At 47.2% G+C, this 26,639-nt stretch overlaps 1 protein-coding gene across 5 annotated transcripts in view; it reads right to left on the reverse strand.

Moving 5' to 3' along the window:
* The window catches only part of STRBP (spermatid perinuclear RNA binding protein), a 540,853-nt gene that overhangs the window by 51,200 nt on the left and 463,014 nt on the right, over positions 1-26,639 (reverse strand). For all 5 annotated transcript variants that reach the window (XM_063936846.1, XM_063936847.1, XM_063936843.1 and 2 more), the window contains one exon: positions 7,631-7,765. In XM_063936846.1, the coding sequence (XP_063792916.1) occupies positions 7,631-7,765 (135 nt within the window). The remainder of the gene's footprint in view (positions 1-7,630; positions 7,766-26,639) is intronic.

Genomic DNA, 26,639 nt, shown 5'->3' on the forward strand with positions numbered 1-26,639 from the left:
CGTCTCATGTCGTCAACCGACCTTGCATCGTGTTGACATTATCACGTAATTCCTAAATAAGCCATCCATTCCGGTGTCGACTCCCTAGAGAGTGACATCACCAATACAGGCAATTTGCTCCGCCTCCTCACCAACATCGTCCTCCTACATGTCGACACACACGTACCGACACACAGCACACACACAGGGAATGCTCTGATAGAGGACAGGACCCCACTAGCCCTTTGGGGAGACAGAGGGAGAGTTTGCCAGCACACACCAAAAACGCTATAATTATACAGGGACAACCCCTTATACAAGTGTTTTCCCTTATAGCATTTTCACATATGTAATCATATCGCCAAATAAGTGCCCCCCCTCTCTGTTGTAACCCTGTTTCTGTAGTGCAGGGGAGAGCCTGGGAGCCTTCCTCACAGCAGAGCTGAGCAGGAAAATGGCGCCGTGTGCTGAGGAGAATAGGCCCCGCCCCCTTTTCGGCGGGCTTCTTCTCCCGTTTTTCTGAGACCTGGCAGGGGTTAAATACATCCATATAGCCTCCAGGGGCTATATGTGATGTATTTTTAGCCATAAAAGGTATTATACATTGCTGCCCAGGGCGCCCCCAGCAACGCCCTGCACCCTCCGTGACCGTTGGTGTGAAGTGTGTGACAACAATGGCGCACAGCTGCAGTGCTGTGCGCTACCTTCATGAAGACTGAAAAGCCTTCTGCCGCCTGTTTCTGGACCTTCAATCTTCAGCATCTGCAAGGGGGGTCGGCGGCGCGGCTCCGGGACGAACCCCAGGGTGAGACCTGTGTTCCGACTCCCTCTGGAGCTAATGGTGTCCAGTAGCCTAAGAAGCCAATCCATCCTGCACGCAGGTGAGTTGAACTTCTCTCCCCTAAGTCCCTCGATGCAGTGAGCCTGTTGCCAGCAGGACTCACTGAAAATAAGAAACCTAAAAACTTTTTCTAAGCAGCTCCTTAAGAGAGCCACCTAGATTGCACCCTGCTCGGACGGGCACAAAAACCTAACTGGGGCTTGGAGGAGGGTCATAGGGGGAGGAGCCAGTACACACCACCTGATCCTAAAGCTTTTACTTTTGTGCCCTGTCTCCTGCGGAGCCGCTATTCCCCATGGTCCTGACGGAGTCCCCAGCATCCACTTAGGACGTTAGAGAAATATATGTTTCCAGGACGGCTGGAGTCAGAAAATCTGACTCGCTGTTTATCCTGTATGCACCCAACAAGCTGGGTGCTCCTGCTTCTAAGCAGACTATTGCTCATTGGATTTGTAGTACAATTCAGCTTGCACATTCTGTGGCAGGCCTGCCACAGCCAAAAATCTGTAAATGCCCACTCCACAAGGAAGGTGGGCTCATCTTGGGCGGCTGCCCGAGGGGTCTCGGCTTTACAACTTTGCCGAGCAGCTACTTGGTCAGGAGCAAATACGTTTGTAAAATTCTACAAAATTGATACCCTGGCTGAGGAGGACCTGGAGTTCTCTCAATTGGTGCTGCAGAGTCATCCGCACTCTCCCGCCCGTTTGGGAGCTTTGGTATAATCCCCATGGTCCTTACGGAGTCCCCAGCATCCACTTAGGACGTTAGAGAAAATAAGAATTTACTTACCGATAATTCTATTTCTCGTAGTCCGTAGTGGATGCTGGGCGCCCATCCCAAGTGCGGATTGTCTGCAATACTGGTACATAGTTATTGTTACCAAAAAATCGGGTTATTGCTGTAGTGAGCCATCTTTTCTAGAGGCTCCTCTGTTATCATGCTGTTAACTGGGTTCAGATCACAAGTTGTACAGTGTGATTGGTGTGGCTGGTATGAGTCTTACCCGGGATTCAAAATCCTTCCTTATTGTGTACGCTCGTCCGGGCACAGTATCCTAACTGAGGCTTGGAGGAGGGTCATAGGGGGAGGAGCCAGTGCACACCAGATAGCCCTAAAGCTTTCTTTAGATGTGCCCAGTCTCCTGCGGAGCCGCTATTCCCCATGGTCCTTACGGAGTCCCCAGCATCCACTACGGACTACGAGAAATAGAATTATCGGTAAGTAAATTCTTATTATTTCTATTTCTCTGTTTGCTCTTACCTTTGCCTTTACTCTTTCTCCCCTTTTCCTTCCCTCTTTTTCTGTACTTTTCTTTGTTTTACCTGCCTTATCTTAATATTGCTGTTTTATATGATCTTTTTCTGACTGTATCTTTCCTCTCTCTGTGGCTATCTTTTCCCACTATCAGCCTCTTGAAGTCAGTATCAGGGCCTGTGCATGCTGTAGCCTTTGCAGCTGTGGCAAAGCCTGAATAGACCATGGGCGAAGAGGCGTCGCTACCTTTGGTGACACCTGCTCTTTCTGGTGTCAAGAGCTTTGAAGGGTTGGTCCAGGCTGGCACCTTCTCCTGGCAATCATAGGTGTCCAATCTCAATATTTTGCTTTTACCCCATTTTTTTATACTCCGTTACGTTAGTTATTCTGATTACAAAGGTTTTTTCTTTAAGCAGAGTTTTGCAATGTGCTTTCATAGTTCCTATCATGTGAGTGAGCTGGTTGCTAAAATAAACATACCAAGTCATCTCTTGTAATTTTAGGTATGTTCGTTCAACCCGGTGTTATGTGTCACTTGCGGTGTCCCTTACTGGTCATGCTGGTAAGCGGCGCAGGTTTTCCCTTGGTTCATGACTTTGACAGTGCTTTGGCATGAGCCTTTTTACAAATCAGAGCGAGGCAGGAGGTAGCATGGATGATGCATATGGGAAGGACTCAAGTTACTAAGTCCAAGTATTGTCAGGTCTTGAAACGCTGCCTTTCCCTGTTAGGTTGCTCTCCAGGTAAGTTTGGCACTCACTCATTTCTTATAGAAGCCGCTACTTTAGCAGATTAAATATCTGGTTCAGTGGCATTTAAATGTGTTGGGTAGCTATATTTCTTTGTAGCTATCCGGAGGCTTAATTACTTTCCAACATACTGCGGGGGTCCATGGGGAATGTTTCTCCCCCCCCCCCCCCCCCCAGAGTCTAATCAGCATAAAAATTAAATAGATAATGCCATTAATTTAATACTACCCATGCATTATTTTTGAATTTACCTCTGTTTTGTCACCTACCTCCCCCATCTATGTCTTTGTGCTGAATGCGTGTGTGTATGATTGAGGCTGCTTTAGTTGCTCTTGTTCTATTTCTCCTTGTGGTTCTGATTTATGTTATATATCATTTCAGGTGAATTTGATAATACATCGGTATGGGTTTGTGTAACACTCATATGTTTTCTGGGCTTCTGAATTCCCCATGGCTAATGATTGTATTTCATTCCCACAGACTCAGTTGGTGGTGGGGTTTTTGCAGTTTGTGTTGCCATTCATTGCAAGATAGGGTGATGCCGTCTTTAAGAGCACCTCAGATTCTGCATTTCGGGGGCAGCTATACATGCTCTACATTTTGTCACTGAGGCTATGCCCTCCCGTAAGAGAGTGCGGTACGGTATGGTGCTGAGGCATTTTTGGAGGTGTGTTAACAATATTCCATGTAGCTGATAGAAGAGGAAGGGAGGAGGTTTTGCTGGAAAAGCATTTGTTTTATTTGCGCATGTACTAAAACTACCAGGGAGGAGACTGTGTACTATTGAGGTCTGCACTCAGAATGCAATCAGCATATACAGGTAATGAAGGACCCTTTCCAGGTCACCCATGGCTAGTGTAGGGTTTTTACTGGTAGGCTGTCCACCTGTACACCTAGGCCCCCAGTGGCAACTGGCAATTTAGTTACAAACTCCTCATTATTCACCTGGCAATCGCAAACAGTGCACTTGTCCAAAGTTATCATAGCAGAACAGTGCCCCATTTACTGCCAAAATTGGCAATGATGTTTCTCTCCAGAGGGATAATGTCACATCAAGAGAGGGAGGAGGCACTGTGAACGGTGCCTCTTGTACTAGGTCAGATTTTCAGACAACCTGGAGTCTGTCCGAATAACCAAAATCACAGGCCTAATATACAGTAGGGAAATAAGTAAAGAAACTGCCTATAAAAACCCACAGAAAAGGACCCTCCCTGCCCTTGTGGTCTCTCTAAAGCAGGGTTCTCTGCAATGTGGTGGTATAGTAGAGGGAGGAGCAAAACATATTGAATATTGTAAAGTGCCAAAGTCATGATGGAGGCTCTGTACTACATGGAGCAGAGTCCTCCAAGTGGATGAAAGAGAAATAATATAACTCCACTAAGACAAATTAAAGACATCATAATTACATAAATATATGGCAACTTAAATGTAATAAATAGCACAGTTTACTATATATGCAGAGATAGCATAATCAGTTTGTATATTAAATCACAATCATATATACATGGTTATAAAATATTTAATTATCATTTAGAGCGTAAACCACATAATCACATGGGTATAATGAGCTGATTATTATTCAGGCATCCATTTCACTTACGGTATTATAATGATTAAATCAAAGTGCAACAAAAAAAAAGTGTTAGTTTGAGATCATGATCAATCATATTCATTAATGGAATGGAAATTGTGAAACACTTATCTGAATGTAGGTGTTTGCTCTCTGTATACATTAACCTTTATTTATAACACGACAAGCTATGCAGCACAAAACAACTTTATTTTGGATTAGTGTGCCTAGATGAACCCCCAAGCACACATCAAAGTGCTCGCCTTACTCTCTACTCCTGGGAGACAAACAAGCGTTTATGCTTTGGTTTAACCTCAATAATCTCTTAAATTTACATAAGAGTGATTGGACATTGTGACGTCCTTTATTGCATTTGGTATTGTTGTGGATGTAAAGCTTTGTGTATCTGGAAGCAGAGCCGTAAGTACGTGTGTGCCAGGTGTGTCTGGCACACAGCGCAGTCGCCCTGAGAGCGCAACTGCCCGCATTCCAAGTCAGTAGTATTGTAACGAGTCAAACTGACTCATTACAAGCCGCCTGTGTGTGCCAGAGGAGGAGAGGACGAGGAGCAGATCCTGGGCAGATGAGAAGGAAGAGGAAGGAAGGGGAGGAGTGAGCCACAGCAGCACTATGTAATTGGTAGCGGTGCCACTACAGCGTCCCTCTCCTTCCACATAGGCTGGCCGCCGCCACAGTGAATGCTGGGATGCGCTTCCCTCATCCCAGCATTCACAGTGGTGTGGCCAGCCAATGTGGAAGAAGAGGGACAGCTCCATGCGGCACCGCTACAAATTACATAGCGCTGCTGCGGCTCCCTCCTCACCCTCCCTCCTCCCCTGCCTACGGAGCTGCCAGCACCGAGGAGCCTGACTGCCTGAGCCAGCGGACAGATGGTAAGTATCAACTATTTTGTCTGTCTAACTATCCTGACATATTGTGTAAAAAGGGGGAAGGGGGACGCTGGCTGCCATAATGTGTAAAAAGGGGGACGCTGGCTGCCATAACGTGTAAAAAAAAGGGACGCTGGCTGCCGTAACGTGTAAAAAAAAAAAAGGGACGCTGGCTGCCGTAACGTGTAAAAAAAAAAGGGACGCTGGCTGCCGTAACGTGTAAAAAAAAAAAAAAAGGGACGCTGGCTGCCGTAACGTGTAAAAAGGGGGACACTGGCTGCCGTAATGTGTAAAAAGGGGGACGCTGGCTGCCATAATGCGTAAAAAGGGGGACGCTGGCTGCCATAACGTGTAAAAAAAAAGAGACGCTGGCTGCCGTAACGTGTAAAAAGGGGGACACTGGCTGCCGTAACGTGTAAAAAGGGGGACGCTGGCTGCCGTAATGTGTAAAAAGGGGGACGCTGGCTGCCATAATGTGTAATAAGGGGACGCTGTCTGGCGTAATGTGTAATAAGGGGGACGCTGTCTGGCGTAATATGTAAAAAGGGGATGCTGTCTGCCGTAATGTGTAAAAAGGGGGATTGGCTGCCGTAATGTGTAAAAAGAGAACGCTGTCTGCTGTAATATGTAAAAAGGGCTCTACCTTGTGTAGTGACCTACTGTTCGGCGTAAATTGAATAATGGAGACCGTGCACCGTAATATGAATTAGTATTATTTTGTGGACACACCCTTTCCACATGAAGCCACGCCCCTATATATTTTTTCGCGACTACTGTGCGCACTGTCCCTATTTTACATAAGGGGGGGGGGGGGGGCGCCAATGCCGTTTCTTGCACACAGCGCTAAAATGTCTAGTTACGGCACTGTATGGAAGCTGCTACAAAACACTCATCACCTAGACACTGTGGTTCAGATGTTATGTATTTCAGAAAGTTACCGTATATACTCGAGTATAAGCAGACTTTTTCAGCACCTTTTTTTGTGCTGAAAAAGCCCCCTCGGATTATACTCGAGTCAGTGCAGGGAGAGCAGTGTGACAGGGAGAGCAGTGTGAAGGAGGGACACGGAGAGCACAGCGCGCGCCTCTCCTGTGTCCCTCCTGCATTTCCGGCGGCAGCGGCGGGTCTATTAAAGGAAGTACCCGTTCGTGAGCTCTGATTGGCTCACGAACCGGCACTTCCTTTAATAGACCCGCCGGAGATGCAGGAGGGACACAGGAGAGGCGCGCTCTGTGCGCTCCGTGTCCCTCTTTCAGAAGACAGCGCGGGAGCGACGGAGGGTAAGTAACAGGCACTGGGGGAGCATATTTGGCACTTGGGGGGTGGGGGCGACATATGTGGCACTGAGGGGACTTATCTGGCACTATGAGGGGGCATATCTGGCACAATGAGGGGGCATATCTGGCACAATGAGGGGGTATATCTGGCACAATGAGGGGGCATATTTGGCACAATGAGGGGGTATATCTGGCACAATGAGGGGGCATATCTGGCACAATGAGGGGGCATATCTGGCACAATGAGGGGGCATATCTGGCACTGTGGGGCATATTTGGCAGCATGAGGGCATATCTGGCACATCAGGCACTGTGGGGCATATCTGGCACTGTGGGGGCATATCTGGCACTGTGGGGGCATATCTGGCACTGTGGGGGCATATCTGGCACTGTGGGGGCATATCTGGCACTGTGGGGGCATATCTGGCACTGTGGGGGCATATCTGGCACTGTGGGGGCATATCTGGCACTGTGGGGGCATATCTGGCACTGTGGGGCATATCTGGCAGCATGAGGGCATATCTGGCACATCAGGCACTGTGGGGGCATATCTGGCAGTATGAGGGCATATCTGGCACTGTGGGGGCATATCTGGCAGTATGAGGGCATATCTGGCAGTATGAGGGCATATCTGGCACTGTGGGGGCATATCTGGCAGTATGAGGGCATATCTGGCAGTATGAGGGCATATCTGGCAGCATGAGGGCATATCTGGCACATCTGGCACTGTGGGGCATATCTGGCACATCAGGCACTGTGGGGCATATCTGGCAGTATGAGGGCATATCTGGCACTGAGGGCTGTGTACGGCTAGAGCTGCATTTCCCACCATAGGCTTATACTCGAGTCAGTAAGTTTTCCCAGGTTTTTGTGGTAAAATTAGATGCCTCGGCTTATATTCGGGTCGACTTATACTCGAGTATATACGGTAACTCGCAAATTGTTATTTTTAGAAAACAAATAGCAGCAGAATAAAGAATATGTAACTAGTTACGGTGATTCTTAAGTTGGGCCAGCTGTTAAAATGATGTTGTTACAGCCCACTGTGTGCTGCAGCAATTCTCACTCACCTCCATTACAAATCGCTTGTCATGGCTTCCCCCGCTCTCTGATATTAATTCGTATTTCAGCCCTCGTCTCTTTTCATTTAGCTCCATAACTGGATTTTTTCCGCTTGCTGTAAGGATAGGGCCCTGCGTTCGGACCTGAAAAGATCATCACAATCTGCTTATTACTACACCAAGACAAATACTGCAGTGTTGACCTTATGAATTACTGTATATAAACCAACAACTTGTCCATCCGTATTTAACTAAAATTTTAGAATGTATTAATTTATTCAGAAAAGTAATTCAAAATTGTGCGCACAGACTACTTAAATACAGATCTGTGCCAATAGGTGCTGTAACTATGAACATACTGTACAAATGAATTGAGCAGAACATACAGATTTCCCCCAAAAATATGTACAGAGGCACCCTGCTCTCGTTCCAGCACTGCTGCTGCCCTGAGGAAAAAAGCCAATACATTCCGGGTAAGGAGTGTGTTTTCCGATGCTTTGCACTCACATAAACTCAGGGTGAAGCGGGGGAGGCTGGACGGCCACTAGTTCAGTGATGACCTACTCCTTCAGCACTAAAAAATGGAGAGAGATCGAGGGGAGGCGCATTTATAGCTCTAAAAAATGACCTCATTAAGTGCTGATGACTCTACGCCTCTCTAACCCCAAGTGTAATGACGTGTCCCCCAGCTGAAGGAAGAGAACGTTTAATTTCATGCAAATAATGCAGTATAATTAATAAACCTCATCTCTATCACTTTGTATACAAGTTATGATAAGCGTTAACACATTTTTAAGCAAACGTATACAAATACACTAATTTAGGCATTTAGTTTATTGATTTCCATAGATATCTGTAAAACATGTACATTTATAGGAAATACAGATGTAACCTCCGTTATCTTGGCTGGCTGAGGCGTTAGTCGCGATTGGGCATACGCAGCGTGCCTGGACGCAAGGAGGCACGCCTAGTCATAGGGAGGCGCACAGAGCGCTTGGCGTTACCTTTAAGTGTAATACTTGCGATCATCCACCAGATGTCGCTTTTTAAAATCACCACTGCGCATGCGTGTGGTCTCAATTATTTATCCAGTATTTAGCCATCGCCTCCACCTACCCATATCACCCTTCCCCCTGGGAGCCTACACAGTTCATACAGTAGACAGGGAGGTCAGGTTACAATAAATGTACAACACAATACTACAGTATACTGTATACGAAAATCAGATCGAGAACTGCTGTCGCTTTGATAGGTGTGTAAATGGTACAGTAGCAGTGATCCCTTCTCATAGAGTACAACACAGATTCTCTATTGCCGATGATCTACAGTACTGTATTGCTCGAACAGTTTATTGCGTCAGGATACGCTCATTTATATAAACTAGTACAGTATGTCTACGGGTGCTCATTACCGCTGTGTATTTTAGATAGCGGAATCAGAAGCTTATGCAGATTTACCCTGATTTATGTGAAACCTGTGTGCACCCTTCCATTGAATGTATTCCAATGGATTACAAAGAATTTTTTTTTATCACGGGCGGCAGCCATTTTGTCAACTTGCTATGCGATCAAGTCCGGTGTATCGCAATGTGCACAGAGCTTGCCTATCGCCCCTGTGTATTTTAGCTAGAGTATTATGATGCTCCTGCAGCTTTGCCCTGCTTTATGTAAAACTTGTGTGCACACTTCTATTGAATGTGATAGTACAGTACAATAGATAAAAAAATAAAAAAATTAATAAAGCGTCTGGAATCGAACCCGGGACTCTAATAAGTATGGGAAGCAGCACACTTCACCACTCAGACACGTCACCTAATAGCAACTGCACAAGCTCATGTGTAAATGTACTGTAAGCAGTGAGCCCTTCCCATTGGTTTTTGTGTAGTGGACTTGGACGCTCATTTTGGACACTTCATCATACTGTATCCTTATCATTAATGGACCATACTGTAGTTTTTAACACGTTCTACAGTATATCATGATTTGCATCTATATAAACTACGCAATTGCTTATTGCGTCTGAGTCTGTATACACTAACACGGCAAAGGATAAGTGTTTTAACACATTCGTTTGCGTCTCTATAAACTTTCTCTCTTTACTCTCTCCATCTGACCATTGGTCTGTGTGTACAGTATGCAGTACGTACATTCGTCACTGACCATTTGCAAGAGCCTGTAGATCAATCCACTGCAATTTGCTCTAAAGAACTGGATTAGTGGAGCATTAGCCACCCAGTGGTGGTAATGTGTATTGCATGCTGAGAATGTAGTCGTGTCTCAACGCGCCTGTCCGTGATTAAACTCCGCAACCTAAGCTATCGCCTAGGCGTGACTAAACCTCCATCTAGGCACAGAAACAGCCAAGATAACGGAGGACCTATCTGTAGTGCGCATAACAAAAAACATACAGTGAGCGGCAAATCTGTGGGTGAAATCTCCTTTTTAATGAGACAGGTCAGAGGAGAAAGGCAAAACTGCTTAGGCCTGTATTGCTGAATTGTAGTTTCCACATTGGTTATATGTAATAGTCGCAGTGCACTGGGTTAATACTAATATATTAGGAGCAACCCAATTACTATCTATCAGTGTTGGTACTTTTATCATATTTACAAAAGAAAGGCGACTTTGCTAGATATGAAGGCAGAAATACAACCCAACTCTTAAGGAGAAAAATCTCCTCCTCGTTACACAAACTCAGGTGACTCTTGGAGACCCCAATCTTATAAATTATCTATTGCCATATGATGATGATGATACTACAACAGTTCTCATCCTTATCACCATCCTTCAACACTAACGTTCCATTCCATATTGATATAGGCCTAAGCAAGAACTGGTCTAACTGACAGGAAGACAGTAATTCAAATAAACCAGAAAAAAACAAAACACTAAAACTCAAATGTGGTGTTCACAAAACACCATAGGAACTATATATTTGCTGTCATAATAAGCATTTGGTAGCCTTTTGAACTGAAATATTGAAACTACAGCAAAAGATAGTCTTAAACCAATAATATATTATAAAAATTTACATAGGAACATCTTTTTTATTTAAATAGGACTGTGTGTGCTTTTATAAAATGCACTTGACCACTGCAGTGTTCCATAATATAATGATGAGATTACGGACACAAAATGTGTGACGAAAATGGGGTCACACTAGTTTGTGAGCGCAAGAATACCAGCAATGTGGGTAACAAGGTGCACTGGATGATACCCATTTTAGTGACACCACTGCCTTGAAGTAAATAGGGTGCAGCAACAAAAGAACACACAGGGGACCGCTCCCGTCACCCAACGTGTCAATGGGCTGGTGTAATGGTGTGGTTAATATTTTATTGGCAGACATTAGGCCTCTTAATATGAACTACAAATTGTTTAAATGCTACAGCCAACCTGAGTATTGATACTAACCATGTATAGTAGCATTCATACTAACACCATGCACCTGTCACAACCAATGCAGTTCCTCTTTCCTGCCTACGGTGTCGCTCTCTACTCTGGTGCATCTAGCACATTCTGGTCTATACCTCAGCACTGAAATACAGACCAGAGTGTGCTAAAAGCACCGGAGCAGAAAGGAACACCCCAGGCAGGGAAGAGGAGCTACATGGGCTGTGACAAGAGCAGGGTGCTAGAATAAAACATATCTGTATAGCCCTTATGGACATAGTCTACCAATTTCTCCGGCAGGGTCCACAGGTTAGCCACAGGATTACATTGGGAAATGATGAAGCAACAGTGGATTTGCACCAAACGTTTAAAGCTTTTCGGCCTCCCAGCATGCAACGGGCCCGTCCATATAGCCCCGTCTCTTGGCTCAGACAAATCAGTTTTTTGTTTGGTGCAGCAGGAGCCAGACCATGGCCAATGGGCTGCTGGTTTTTAGCAGCCATAAGCTTTATTTTATTTTTATAGTCTTCCTATTTTTTTGGAGTGATCTTTCAAAAAAGCGTCTTATACGTACCTTAGAAAGAGTCGCTCCAACAACTCTCCGCCGGGACGCGACAATGCTTACCCACGAGTACAGTGCTGTTTCGGTGGGCATCTGTCGGATATACTAGCAGGTCCAGCAGACGTTACCAGGCTGTGTCCGGAGATGGGGAGAAGGTAAGGCATCTGTTCCACTTTGAGGGGGAATACAGACACAGCCGCACTGCTTTGGGAGGAGACTACCAAACAGTGGCTGACGCGGCTGCCACCTCGGGTGCATCAGCGCTAACCCTTAGGGATCATAGGCTTCAGGAGTAGTATGAGGCCGCGATCCCTAGGGTTGATGTCAGCAGTGGGGAGTCAGACGCTCTCCTGGTCGCCCCTCCCCCTGGTTCATGACCAGTTTCCTCTGAGTCTCCAGCCATGAACTGTTTTCCTGCTTCCATCTGAGACGCTGTGTACTAAGGGACCCAGTCAAAGCATAGGCGGCTGTGTGACTGGTGCGTCAGTGTTCACTAAAAGCGTCTGGATCCACTCAGCGTTCGCAGATGGATTGATCGATCCTGGAAGCAGGGTAAGTCTCCCTGTATCCCACTCTACTGAGTATGGGTTATACAGCACTAAGTCTCTACCTTTTCAGTACGAATAGTTAGATAAGTGCATAATGCATACAAGTCTGATAATATTACTGTGGTTTCTTTTGCTATGCGACCGAATACGGTTAAAACTTTTCTAAAGTAATGCAGTAATATGTTTCTCCTACATACTTGAAATGTATCTGTAGTTCATTATGTGCTCATATTGCTTATTATACTAATGTATAATATGTGACTGTCTGCTAGTGTGATTGCTGTCTTTACTATAATTCTGTAAGCTTTTTTCTATCCTCAATGCTGGTGTATAGCAGGGTAGGGTCGGATTGTATGTCACTTTAACGAGTCTTAAAGTGATTACAGTCACAAATTGTGTAGTACACTGTTTAAGTGTTGATTATTTATCATGTCTAAGAGCAGCAAAGGTGAGGAAGATACACTCAGAAACATCAACATTCATATCATGTTTGTCTTGCAAAACTGTGTTAACCTCTCAGGATCTGGTTCAGGATGGTTTGGGTGCAAATTGTTTTAGCTTTCACCAAGGTTTCTTGAATAGTACAAGGAGGATACAGGTGCAAGTTGATCCCCCTTGGGCTATGTTTGCACAAACATTATCCAGTATAGCTGAGCGGATAATTCCAACTGTTGTACCAGGAATAGGTTACACGATTAACCATTACCTGCAGCTTCCCACCTGCAGTTTATCACTTCCAGCAGTTTATCACTTCCTGTCTGGGGCAGTCATAAGACCAGCCATGGCTTCAGCTTCGATGGCAAAAGCAGTGGCTGTCTGGGCTGATACATTGGAAGAAGATCTTTCAATGGCATCTAGAGAGCAAAAATCCAATATGACACATATAAAACAGGCTGCGATGTTCTTGGAAGCAGTAGCTATAGATATGGGTACAATTGCCTCCAGGGCATCAGCTTCCACAGTAGCCGCTCGCAGAGCAGTTTGGCTGCGTACATGGAAAGCGGATTCAGAATCTAAAAAAGGTTTTTAGAATCTTTACCTTTCTCTGGAGATATTATTTTTGGTAAAGAATTGACAGAGCTTTTGGAGTCAGAAGCAGACTCCAAGAAAGTAAAGTTTCCTTTCACATACAAATTCAAACCTAAAGTTCCAGCATTTCAGCCCTTTCGGTCTCATGGAAAAGCTAAAAGGGAAAAGTGATGGCAAACAGCCCCAATACAACAAGTCTGGTAAGACTAAAAAGCATTGGGCTACCAGAGGACCGGTTGGTAAAACAGAAGATGAGCCATCAGCCTGATGGTGCGGACCTCCACCTTGGGGATTCCAGGGTGGGCGGCCGACTTTGTCAGTTTGCTCAGATCTGGCAGCAGTCTACAACAGATGCCTGGGTGCAGGAAGTGGTATTTTTCGGTTATGAATTTGCCTTCAAGAAACACCCTCCTCTAAGGTTTTTTAGTACCAGCCCGTCTCGGGTAGAGACAAAGACCAGGGCTTTGCAAGAGGCAGTTCAGAAATTGCTTCAGTCAGGGGTAATCATTCCAGTTCCCCCTGCACAACAAGGACAGGGTTTGTACTCCAACCTGTTTCTAGTTCAGAAGCCAAATGGGTCATTCCGGCCCATACTCCGTCTCAAAGAGCTGCACAAGTACATTTGGGTACCTCGGTTTCATATGGAGACTTTACGTTCCATCATTTTGGCCATGGAGCCAGGGGATTATATGGTATCCCTGGATATCCAGGATGCTTACCTACATGTTCCTATAGCACTGTCCCATCAGTGCTATCTCAGGTTCGCTATCCTCCAACAGCATTTTCAGTTCCAGGCCCTACCTCTTGGGTTAGCCACAGCCCCCAGAGTATATACCAAAATTCTGGTGGTAATGGCAGCTTATCTCTGCCAGCAAAGGATAAGAATTTTTCTATACCTCGACAATCTTTTAATCCTGGCACAGTCGCAGGAATTGCTCCTGTGTCATCTGCAACAGACAAGAAAGTTTCTGCAGAAGCACAGGTGGCTCAAATTGGGCGAAATCGTCTCTGGTTCCATCACAGCGGATGACTCACTTGGGGGCTGTACTGGATTCAAGCCTTCAAAGAGTATTTTTACCTCTGATGCAAAGTTCAGGCAAGGATTCAGAAACTGCTACACAGTGAAAGGGTATCCATTCACGCAGCAATGCATGTGATGGGATTGATGGTGTCAACATTCGACATGGTGGAGTATGCTCAGTTCCACTCGAGGCCTCTGCAGTATCTGATCCTTGCCAAATGGAATTGGTTTCATCAGATGATAAAAACGCAGACTATTGTCCTTACGGTGGAAGTAAGGAGGTCGTTAGCCTGGTGGCTACAGACATCCCATCTGGACAAAGGGAGACCCTTTTGGATATCAGATTGAGAAATTCTGACAACCGATGCCAGTCTCCAGGGCTGGGGAGCAGTTTCAGGAAGGTTTTGATTCCAGGGGCAATGGAATAAGGAAGAACGTTGCCTGTCAATAAATATATTGGAACTTCGGGCCATATACATGGCACTGATTCAGGCAAAGGACATCCTTTAGGGAAAAACAGTTCAGGTCCGCTCGGACAATGCGACGGCAGTAGCATGCCTCAACCATCAGGGAGGAACTCGCAGCCAAAAAGCTATGAAGGAGGTAAGTCACACACTAAAGTGGGCTGAACTTCATCATCCAACCTTGTCTGCAGTGTTTGTTCCGGGAGTCCTAAACTGGGAAGCAATTTTCTCAGTCGACACGCCATTCAGGCAAGCGAATGGGTTCTACACCCGGAGGTCTTCCAGACTCTAGTAGACAAGTGGGGGTTGCCAGAGATAGATCTCATGGCATCCCGTCAGAACAACAAAGTTCTCTCATACGGCTCAAGAGTAAAGGATCCCAGAGCGATCTTTGTGGATGCCCTGTCGGTGAGATGGGACTTTCATCTGGCCTATGTGTTTCCTTTAATCACCTTATTACCCGGGGTGGTGAGAAACAAAGCAAGGAAAGGGTGCCGTGATACTAATACCTCCAGCTTGGTACATAGATCTGCAGAGAATGTCGATGGATGCCCCATTCCTGCTCCCTCAACGTCCAGATCTACTGACGAAGGGGCCTTGTTATCACAGACATCTGGATCGATTGTCTGACAGCGTGGCTCTTGAGACCTCTATCCTGAAGTCAAGAGGATTCCCACAACAGGTAATTCAAACAATGCTCAGAGCAAGGAAACCTTCCTCAGCTTGAATTTATCACCGAATATGGCAAACGTATATTCACTGGTGCAGTGAACGGAAAATGGACCCTAGGTCTTTCAGAGTTCCCAGGGACTTGGCATTCCTTCAGGCAGGAATGGATAGAGGTTTGAAGGTGACTTCCTTGAAAGTGCAAGTGTCAGAATTGACTGTATGGTTCCAAAATAAAAATTGCCAACTTACAGGATGTACATACTTTTTTCCAGGGAATGCTGCACATTCAACCTCCTTTTGTTCCTCCTACAGTGCCTTGGGACTTAAATTTAGTCCAAAGGGCCCTTCAAGTTGCCCCATTTGAACCACTTAATAAATTGGATCTTAAATGGTTGACAGCTAAAGTTCTCTTTCTACTGGCCATGGCGTCAGCTAGAAGAGATTTAGGGGCATTGTTAGGTCGTCATCCATTTCTGATCTTTTATCCAGACAGAGCGGTTCTCAGAACTAAATCTGGGTAACTTCCCAAGGAGGTGTCTAAATTTCACCTTAACGAAAAAAAGTTTAGTCCCGGCTTTCCAGGAACCGGGCCTTTCTGCGGTAGATGCTTCGCTGGACGTGGTCTGTGCCTTAAGGATCTACGTGGATCGTACCAGTGCCATCAGAAAGACAGATTCTCTCTTCATTCTCTACAGATTTCACAAGAGAGGATGGCCTGCTGATAAGCAGACACCGGCGAGGTGGCTTCAGATGACAATTTCAGAAGCATATTCTCAAGCTGATATCCCTGTTCCGGATAATGTCTCTGCTTACTCTACTTGTAAGGTAGGTCCATCATGGGCAGCACAACGTGGTGCTTCAGCAGAACAGATATGTAAGGCAGCCACATGGTCTTCCATTAACGCATTCATTAGACATTATGCCGTGGATACCTTTGCCTCTCAGGATGCTGAATTCAGGCGAAGGATTCTCCTGTCCAATCAGGAGTGTCCCCACCACTAAATTGCTTTGGGAAATCCCAATGTTATCCTGTGGATACCCTGTGGACCCTACCGGAAAAATATACGTTATGGTAAGAACTTACTGTTGATAACGGTATTTCTCCCAAGTCCACAGGATCCACAGGGATCCCACCCTGACGCACCTGATTTGAGGATCCTTTTACTCATTAACCTCTTCCTTCTTGTACGGAAGGGTGTGCATGTGTGTTCTTCTCGCCTGATAAGGGCTATCTATCTATGATGCTCCTGGCTTAAGCTTTGGGAAAACAACAGATTGGTCTGAGCCAGGAGGCGGGGATATATGGACAGGCCCGTTGCATGCTGGGAGGCCGAAAAGCTTTGATCGACTGGTGCAAATCCGCTGTCGCTTCATCATATCCCAATGTTATCCTGTGGACTTAGGAGAAAATAAGATTTTACTTACCGGTAAATTTATTTCTCGTAGTCCGTAGTGGATGCTGGGGACTTCGTAAGGACCATGGGGATAGACGGGCTCCACAGGAGACATGGGCACTTTAAGAAATAATTTAGGATCTGGTGTGCTCTGGCTCCTCCCTCTATGCCCCTCCTCCAGACCTCAGTTTGAGAAACTGTGCCCAAAAGAGCTGACAGTACAAGGAAAGGATTTTGGTAATCCAGGGCAAGTTTCATACCATCCACACCAATCACACCGTATAACTTGTGATAAACTTACCCAGTTAACAGTATGAACAACAGAGCATCAGGTCAACCCTGATGCAACCATAACATAACCCTTATTGAAGCAATAACTATATACAAGTATTGCAGAAGAATTCCGCACTTGGGACGGGCGCCCAGCATCCACTACGGACTACGAGAAATAGATTTACCGGTAAGTAAAATCTTATTTTCTCTAACATCCTAGTGGATGCTGGGGACTCCGTAAGGACCATGGGGATTATACCAAAGCTCCCAAACGGGCGGGAGAGTGCGGATGACTCTGCAGCACCGATTGAGCAAACACAAGGTCCTCCTCAGCCAGGGTATCAAACTTGTAGAACTTTGCAAAAGTGTTTGAACCTGACCAAGTAGCCGCTCGGCAAAGCTGTAATGCCGAGACCCCTTGGGCTGCCGCCCAAGAAGAGCCCACCTTCCTAGTGGAATGGGCCTTAACTGATTTTGGCAGCGGCAATCCAGCCGCAGAATGAGCCTGCTGAATCGTGTTACAGATCCAGCGAGCAATAGTTTGCTTTGAAGCAGGAGCACCAAGCTTGTTGGAAGCATACAGGATAAACAAAGACTCTGTTTTCCTGACCCTCGCCGTTCTGGCTACATAAACCTTCAAAGCCCTGACCACATCAAGCAACTCAGAATCCTCCAAGTCAGTAGTAGCCACAGGCACCACAATAGGTTGGTTTCTATGAAAGGATGAAACCACTTTCGGCAGAAATTGTGCACGGTTCAGCAATTCTGCTCTATCCGCATGGAAAACCAGATAGGGGCTTTTATGTGACAAAGCCGCCAACTCTGACACATGCCTAGCTGAAGCCAAGGCTAATGAAATATCTCACCTGGAAGGTGGTCATGCTAACTCCACCGTTTTGAGTGGTTCAAACCAGTGGGATTTCAGGAAACTCAACACCACGTTAAGATCCCAAGGTGCCACTGGAGGCACAAAAGGGGATTGAATATGCAGCACTCCCTTTACAAACGTCTGAACTTCAGGTAGAGAAGTCAACTCCTTTTGAAAGAAAATGGATAGGGCCGAAATCTGGACCTTAATGGAACCCAATTTTAGGCCCAAAATCACTCCTGACTGCAGGAAGTGAAGGAAACGGCCCAGCTGGAATTCCTCCGTAGGGGCATTCCTGGCCTCACACCAAGCAACATATTTTCGCCATATACGGTGATAATGTTGAGCTGTCACGTCCTTCTTAGCCTTTATCAGCGGAGGAATGACCTCATCCGGAATGACTTTCTCTGCTAGGATCCAGCGTTCAACCGCCATGCCGTCAAACGCAGCCGCGGTAAGTCTTGGAACAGACAGGGCCCCTGTTGCAACAAGTCCTGTCTTAGAGGAAGAGGCCACGGGTCCTCTGTGAGCATTTCTTGCAGATCTGGATACCAAGTCCTTCGTGGCCAATCCGGAACAATGAGTATTGTTCTCACTCACCTTTTTCTTATTATTCTCAGCACCTTGGGTATGAGAGGAAGAGGAGGAAATACATAGACCGACTGGAACACCCACTGTGTCACCAGGGAGTCTACAGCTATCGCCTGAGGGTCTCTTGACCTGGCGCAATACCTCTGTAGTTTTTTGTTGAGGCGGGATGCCATCATGTCCACCTGTGGCAGTTCCCACCGACTTGCAATCTGTGCGAGGACTTCCAGATGAAGTCCCCACTCTCCTGGGTGGAGGTCGTATCTGCTGAGGAAGTCTGCTTCCCAGTTGTCCACTCCCGGGATGAACACTGCCGACAGTGCGCTTACGTGATTTTCCGCCCAGCGAAGAATCCTGGCGGCTTCCGCCATTGCCACTCTGCTCCTTGTGCCGCCTTAGCGGTTTACATGAGCCACTGCGGTGATGTTGTCTGACTGAATCAGAACCGGTTGGTCGTGAAGCAGGGTCTCCACTTGACGTAGGGCGTTGTATATGGCCCTTAGTTCCAGGATGTTGATGTGAAGGCAAGTCTCCTGACTTGACCACAGGCCTTGGAAATTTCTTCCCTGTGTGACTGCTCCCCAACCTCGGAGACTTGCATCCGTGGTCACCAGGACCCAGTCCTGAATGCCGAATCTGCGGCCCTCGAGAAGGTGAGCACTCTGCAGCCACCACAGGAGTGACACCCTGGCCCTGGGGGATAGGGTGATTAACCGATGCATCTTAAGATGTGATCCGGACCACTTGTCCAGTAAGTCCCATTGAAAGGTCCTCGCATGGAACCTGCCGAAGGGAATGGCCTCGTATGATGCCACCATCTTTCCCAGGACTCGAGTGCAGTGATGCACTGACACCTGTTTTGGTTTTAATAGGTTCCTTACCAGTGTCATGAGTTCCTGAGCTTTCTCTATCGGGAGATAAACCCTTTTCTGGTCTGTGTCTAGAATCATGCCCAGGAAGGTCAGACGAGTCGTAGGAACCAACTGTGACTTTGGAATATTTAGAATCCAGCCGTGTTGCCGTAACACTTCCAGAGAAAGTGCTACGCTGAACAGCAACTGCTCTCTTGATCTCGCTTTTATGAGGAGATCGTCCAAGTATGGGATAATTGTGACCCCTTGCTTCCGCAGGAGTACCATAATTTCCGCCATTACTTTGGTAAATATTCTCGGTGCCGTGGAGAGACCAAACGGTAACGTCTGAAATTGGTAATGACAATCCTGTACCACAAATCTGAGGTATGCCTGATGAGGTGTATAAATGGGGACATGAAGGTATGCATCCTTTATGTCCAGAGACACCATAAAATCCCCCCCTTCCAGGCTTGCGATGACCGCTCTCAGCGATTCCATCTTGAACTTGAACCTTTTCAGGTACATGTTCAGGGATTTTAAATTCAATATGGGTCTGACCGAACCGTCCGGTTTCGGGACTACAAACATGGTCGAATAACCCCTTCCTTGTTGAAGGAGGGGAACCTTGACCACCACCTATTGAAGATACAATTTGTGAATTGCAGTTAACACTATTTCCCTCTCGTGGGGGGAAGCTGGCAGGGCCGATTTGAGGTATCGGTGAGGGGGCATCTCTTCGAATTCCAGCTTGTATCCCTGAGACACAATATCTATTGCCCAGGGATCCAACTGGGAGTGAACCCACGTGCCCACACCGGGCCTAGCTCCGCCTGTGGAGCCCCAGCGTCATGCGGTGGATTTTGTGGAAGCCGGGGAGGACTTCTGTTCCTGGGAACTAGCTGTGTTGTGCAGCTTCTTTCCTCTGCCCCTGCCTCTGGCAAGAAAGAACGCACCTCGGACTTTCTTGTTTTTCTGTGATCGAAAGGACTGCATTTGATAATACGGTGCTCTCTTAGGCTGTGAGGAAACATATGGCAAAAAATTTGACTTTCCAGCAGTAGCTGTGGAGACCAGGTCCGATAGACCCTCCCCAAACAATTCCTCACCCTTGTAAGAACTCCATATGCCTTTTTGAGTCGGCATCACCTGTCCATTGCCGTGTCCACAGGACCCTTCTGGCAGAAATCGACATAGCATTTATTCTAGAACCCAGTAGACTAATGTCTCTTTGAGCATCTCTCATATATTTGACAGCGTCTTTAATATGCCCCAGGGTCAATAATATAGTATCCTTGTCTAAGGCATCAAGTTCCTCAGACAGGGTGTCCGTCCACGCTGCTACAGCACTACACACCCAGGCCGACGCGATCGCCGGCTTCAGCAAGGTACCCGAATGTGTATAGATGGACTTCAGGGTGACCTCTGTTTGCGATCCGCAGCATCCTTGAGGGTAGCCGTATCCTGTGACGGCAGGGCTACCTTCTTGGATAAGCGTGTTAAAGCTTTGTCCACCCTAGGGGAGGATTCCCAGCGTAACCTGTCCGTTGGCGGGAAAGGATACGACATAAGAATCCTTTTGGAGATCTGCAGTTTTCTATCTGGAGATTCCCAAGCCTTTTCACATAACTCATTTAGTTCGTGTGAGGGTGGAAAGGTTACCTCCGGCTTCTTTTCCCCATACATATGTACCCTCTTGTCAGGGACTGGGGTCTCCTCTGTGATGTGCAACACATCCTTAATTGCTATAATCATATAACGGATGGATTTAGCCAATTTAGGCTGTAACTTTGCATCATCGTAATCGACACTGGAGTCAGAATCCATGTCGGTATCTGTGTCAACAATTTGGGATAGTGGGCGTTTCTGAGACCCTGACGGCCTCTGCGACATAGGATCAGGCACGGGTTGAGACCCTGACTGTCCTGAGGCTTCAGCTTTTTCTAACCTTTTATGCAAGGAATTAACATTATCATTTAAAACCTTCCACATATCCTTCCAATCAGGTGTCGGCGCCGTTGGTGGAGACACCACATTCATTTGCTCCCGCTCTGCTTCCACATAGCCTTCCTCGTCAAACATGTCGACACAAGCGTACCGACACACCACACACACACAGGGAATGCCCTTTTTGAAGACGGTTCCCCCACAAGGCCCTTTGGAGAGACAGAGAGAGTATGCAAGCACACACCCCAGCGCTATATAACCCAGGAATAACACAGTAACTTAATGTTAACCCAGTAGCTGCTGTTTGTATTGATGTTTGCGCCTAATTATGTGCCCCCCCTCTCTTTTTACCCTCTTCTACCGTGTATCTGCAGGGGAGAGCCTGGGGAGCTTCCTCTCAGCGGAGCTGTGGAGAAAAAATGGCGCTGGTGAGTGCTGAGGAAGAAGCCCCGCCCCCTCGACGGCGGGCTTCTGTCCCGCTTACATATGCATTTTCTTGGCGGGGGCTCATACATATATACAGTGCCCAGCTGTATGTGTGTGTACTTTTGCCAAAAAGAGGTTCCAAATGCTGCCCAGGGCGCCCCGCCCCCCCCCCCTCCTGCGCCCTGCACCCTTACAGTGACCGGAGTATGTGAGGTGTGTGGGAGCAATGGCGCACAGCTGCAGTGCTGTGCGTTACCTCAGTAAAGAACGGAGTCTTCTGCCGCCGATTTCGAAGTCTTCTTGTTTCTCATACTCACCCGGCTTCTGTCTTCCGGCTCTGCGATGGGGGCGGCGGCGCGGCTCTGGGATCGGACGGCGAGGGTGAGATCCTGCGTACGATCCCTCTGGAGATAATGGTGTCCAGTAGCCTAAGAATCAGGACCTAGCTTCAGAGAGTAGGGCTGCTTCTCTCCCCTCAGTCCCACGATGCAGGGAGTCTGTTGCCAGCAGAGCTCCCTGAAAATAAATAACCTAACAAAATTCTCTCTCTCAGCAAACTCAGGAGAGCTCACTGAAAAGCACCCAGCTCTCTCTGGGCACAGTATCAAACTGAGGTCTGGAGGAGGGGCATAGAGGGAGGAGCCAGAGCACAACAGATCCTAAATTCTTTCTTAAAGTGCCCATGTCTCCTGCGGAGCCCATCTATCCCCATGGTCCTTAAGGAGTCCCCAGCATCCACTAGGACGTTAGAGAAAATAAGATTTTAAACCTACCGGTAAATCTATTTCTCCTAGTCCGTAGAGGATGCTGGGGACTCCGTAAGGACCATGGGGTATAGACGGGCTCCGCAGGAGATAGGGCACCTAAAAAGAACTTTGACTATGGGTGTGCACTGGCTCCTCCCTCTATGCCCCTCCTCCAGACCTCAGTTAGAGAACTGTGCCCAGAGGAGATGGACAATAAAAGGCAGAATTTAGCAATCCAAGGGCAAGATTCATACCAGCCCACACCAATCATACCATGTAACCTGGAACATACATAACCAGTTAACAGTATGAACAAAACCAACAGTAACGGTCCAAGACCGATGTCAACTGTAACATAACCCTTATGTAAGCAACAACTATATACAAGTCTTGCAGAGTTTCCGCACTGGGACGGGCGCCCAGCATCCTCTACGGACTAGGAGAAATAGATTTAACGGTAGGTTTAAAATCTTATTTTCTCTTACGTCCTAGAGGATGCTGGGGACTCCGTAAGGACCATGGGGTTTATACCAAAGCATCCAATCGGGCGGGAGAGTGTGGATGACTCTGCAGCACCGACTGAGCAAACGCTAGGTCCTCATCAGCCAGGGTATCAAACTTGTAGAATTTAGCAAAAGTATTTGACCCCGACCACGTCGCCGCTCGGCAAAGTTGTAAAGCCGAGACGCATCGGGCAGCCGCCCAAGAAGAGCCCACCTTCCTAGTGGAATGGGCCTTAACCGAATTTGGTACCGGCAATCCAGCCGTAGAGTGAGCCTGCTGAATTGTATTACAGATCCAGCGAGCAATAGTCTGTTTTGAAGCAGGAGCGCCAATCTTATTGGCCGCATACAGGACAAACAGAGCCTCTGTTTTCCTAATTTTAGCCGTCCTGGCTACATAAATTTTTAAGGCCCTGACTACGTCCAGGGATCTGGAATCCTCCAGGTCACCAGTAGCCACAGGCACCACAATAGGTTGATTCATATGGAACGACGAAACCACTTTAGGCAAAAATTGCGGACGTGTCCTCAATTCAGCTCGATCCACATGAAAAATCAAGTAAGGGCTCTTCTATGATAGAGCCGCCAATTCTGACACTCGCCTCGCTGATGCTAAGGCCAACAACATTACCACCTTCCAGGTAAGAAATTTCAACTCAACCTTGTTAAGCGGTTCAAACCAGTGAGATTTTAGGAACTGCAACACCACGTTCAAGTCCCATGGTGCCACTGGAGGCACAAAAGGGGGCTGGATGTGCAGCACTCCCTTTACAAACGTCTAGACTTCTGGAAGAGAAGCCAATTCCTTCTGAAAGAAAATCGAGAGGGCCGAAATATGTACCTTAACCGAGCCTAATTTCAGACCCATATCCACTCCTGTCTGTAGGAAGTGGAGAAGACGACCCAAATGAAAATCTTCTGTAGGTGCATTCTTGGTCTCACACCAAGACACATACTTTCGCCAGATACGGTGATGTTTTATCGTCACCTCCTTCCTAGCCTTTATTAAAGTAGGGATGACCTCTTCCGGAATCCCCTTTTTTGCTAGGATTCGGCGTTCAACCGCCATACCATCAAACGTAACCGCGGTAAGTCTTGAAATACACAGGGCCCCTGCTGCAACAGGTCTTCCCTCAGAGGAAGATGCCAGAGGTCTCCTGTGAGCATCTCTTGTAGATCAGAGTACCAAGCCCTTCGAGGCCAGTCTGGGACAACGAGTATCGTCTGTACTCTTCTTCGTCTTATGATCCTCAACACTTTCGTGATGAGAGGAAGAGGAGGGAACACGTAGACCGAGTCGAACACCCACGGTGTTACCAGTGCGTCTACTGCTACTGCCTGTGGGTCCCGAGACCTGGCACAATACCTCCGAAGTTTTTTGTTGAGGCGTGACGCCATCATGTCTATTTGAGGAGTTCCCCAAAGACGTGTTACGTCTGCAAAGACTTCTTGATGAAGTCCCCACTCTCCTGGATGGAGATCGTGTCTGCTGAGGAAGTCTGCTTCCCAGTTGTCCACTCCCGGAATGAAGACAGCCGACAGAGCGCTTACATTATTTTCCGCCCAGCGAAGGATCCTTGTGGCTTCCGCCATCGCGACTCTGCTTCTGGTCCCGCCTTGGCGGTTCACATGAGCCACTGCTGTGACATTGTCTGATTGAATCAGAACCGGAAGGTTTCAAAGAAAACTCTCCGCTTGTTGAAGGCCGTTGTAAATGGCCCTGAGTTCCAACACATTGATGTGTAGACAGGACTCCTGGTCTGACCAAAGACCCTGAAAAGTCCTTCCCTGTGTGACCGCTCCCCATCCTCGGAGGCTCGCGTCCGTGGTAATCAAGATCCAGTCCTGAATCCCAAACCAGCGACCCTCCAGCAGGTGAGCACTTTGCAACCACCACAGGAGGGACACTCTGGTTCCTGGGGACAGAGTTATTTTCCGATGTAAATGCAGATGGGACCCGGACCACTTGTCCAGTAGGTCCCATTGAAAAGTCCTTGCATGCAACCTTCCGAAGGGAATGGCCTCGTAGGCCACCACCATTTTCCCCAGAACTCGAGTGCATTGGTGAACTGACACCCTTTTCGGTTTTAGCAGTTCTCTGACCATGTTCTGGATGTCTTGGGCTTTCTCTATTGGGAGGAAGACCTTCATTTGTTCCGTATCCAGTATCATACCTAGGAACGGCAGTCGAGTTGTCGGAATCAACTGTGACTTTGGTAGATTTAGAATCCAACCGTGTTGCTGGAGCACTCTCAGAAAGAGCGCCACACTGCTCAGCAATTTCTCTCTTGATCTCGCTTTTATCAGGAGATTGTCCAAGTATGGCATAATTGTGACACCATGCTTGCGCAGGACCACCATCATTTCCGCCATTATCTTGGTGAAAATCCTCGGGGCCGTGGAAAGTCCAAACGGCAACGTCTGAAATTGGTAATGACAATCCTGTACAGCGAATCTCAGGTATTCCTGATGGGGGGCATATATGGGGACATGAAGGTACGCATCCTTTATGTCCAGAGACACCATAAACTCCCCCTCCTCCATGTTGGCTATTATCGCTCTGAGTGATTCCATTTTGAATTTGAATCTTTTTATGTACAGGTTTTAAGGATTTCAGATTCAAAATCGGTCTGACCGAACCTTCCGGTTTCAGAACCACAAATAGGGTTGAGTAGAAACCTCTTCCCTGCTGGTGCAGGGGAACCTTGATTATCACTTGCTGTATACACAGCGTTTGAATTGCAGCTAACACTACATCCCTTTCCGATGTGGAAGCTGGTAGGGCCGATTTGAAAAATCGGCGCGGGGGCACCTCCTCGAATTCCAGTTTGTAACCCTGGGAAACTATTTCCAACACCCAGGGATTCAGGTCCGAACTGACCCAGGCCTGACTGAAAAGTCGAAGACGTGCCCCCACCGGTGCGGACTCCCTCAGGGGAGCCCCAGCGTCATGCTGTGGGTTTTGGAGCAGCCGGGGAGGACTTTTGTTCCTGGGCACCTGCCGCAGCAGGTGCTCTCTTGCCTCTGCCCTTACCTCTGGCGAGGAAACAGGATCCCCGACCTCTTTTGGACTTGTGCGACCGAAAGGACTGCATCTGATAGGGTGTTACTTTCTTTTGCTGTTGGGGAATATATGGTAAAAAATTTGATTTACCTGCTGTAGCTGTGGAAACCAGGTCCGTCAGCCCATCCCCAAACAATACATCCCCCTTATAGGGTAGTACTTCCATATGTTTCTTGGAATCCGCATCACCCGTCCATTGGCGAGTCCATAAGGATCTTCTCGCTGAGATAGCCATGGCATTGGCCCTAGAAGCTAGCAATCCAATGTCCCTTTGAGCATCCCTCATAAATAAGACTGCGTCTTTTATATGGGCTAGAGTTAGGAATATAGTATCCTTATCCATAGTATCAAATTGATCTGTCAGCTCATCTGTCCAAGCTGCAATTGCGCTACACACCCATGCCGACGCAATCGTCGGTCTTAGCACAGCACCCGTATGAGAATAAATACCCTTTAAGGTAGTTTCTTGCCTGCGATCTGCTGGGTCTTTAAGGGTCGCTTTGTCAGGAGACGGTAGCGTCACTTTCTTGGATAAGCGCGTCAGGGCCTTATCCACAGTGGGGGGTAATTCCCAAATCTCCCTGTCCTGCTTAGGGAAAGGGTATGCCATAAAAATTATTTTGGGGATCTGCGGTCTCTTATCCGGAGTCTCCCAAGCTTTCCCAAAGAATTC

Source organism: Pseudophryne corroboree, chromosome 8, assembly GCF_028390025.1.
Source record: "Pseudophryne corroboree isolate aPseCor3 chromosome 8, aPseCor3.hap2, whole genome shotgun sequence".
Classification (NCBI taxonomy): domain Eukaryota; kingdom Metazoa; phylum Chordata; class Amphibia; order Anura; family Myobatrachidae; genus Pseudophryne; species Pseudophryne corroboree.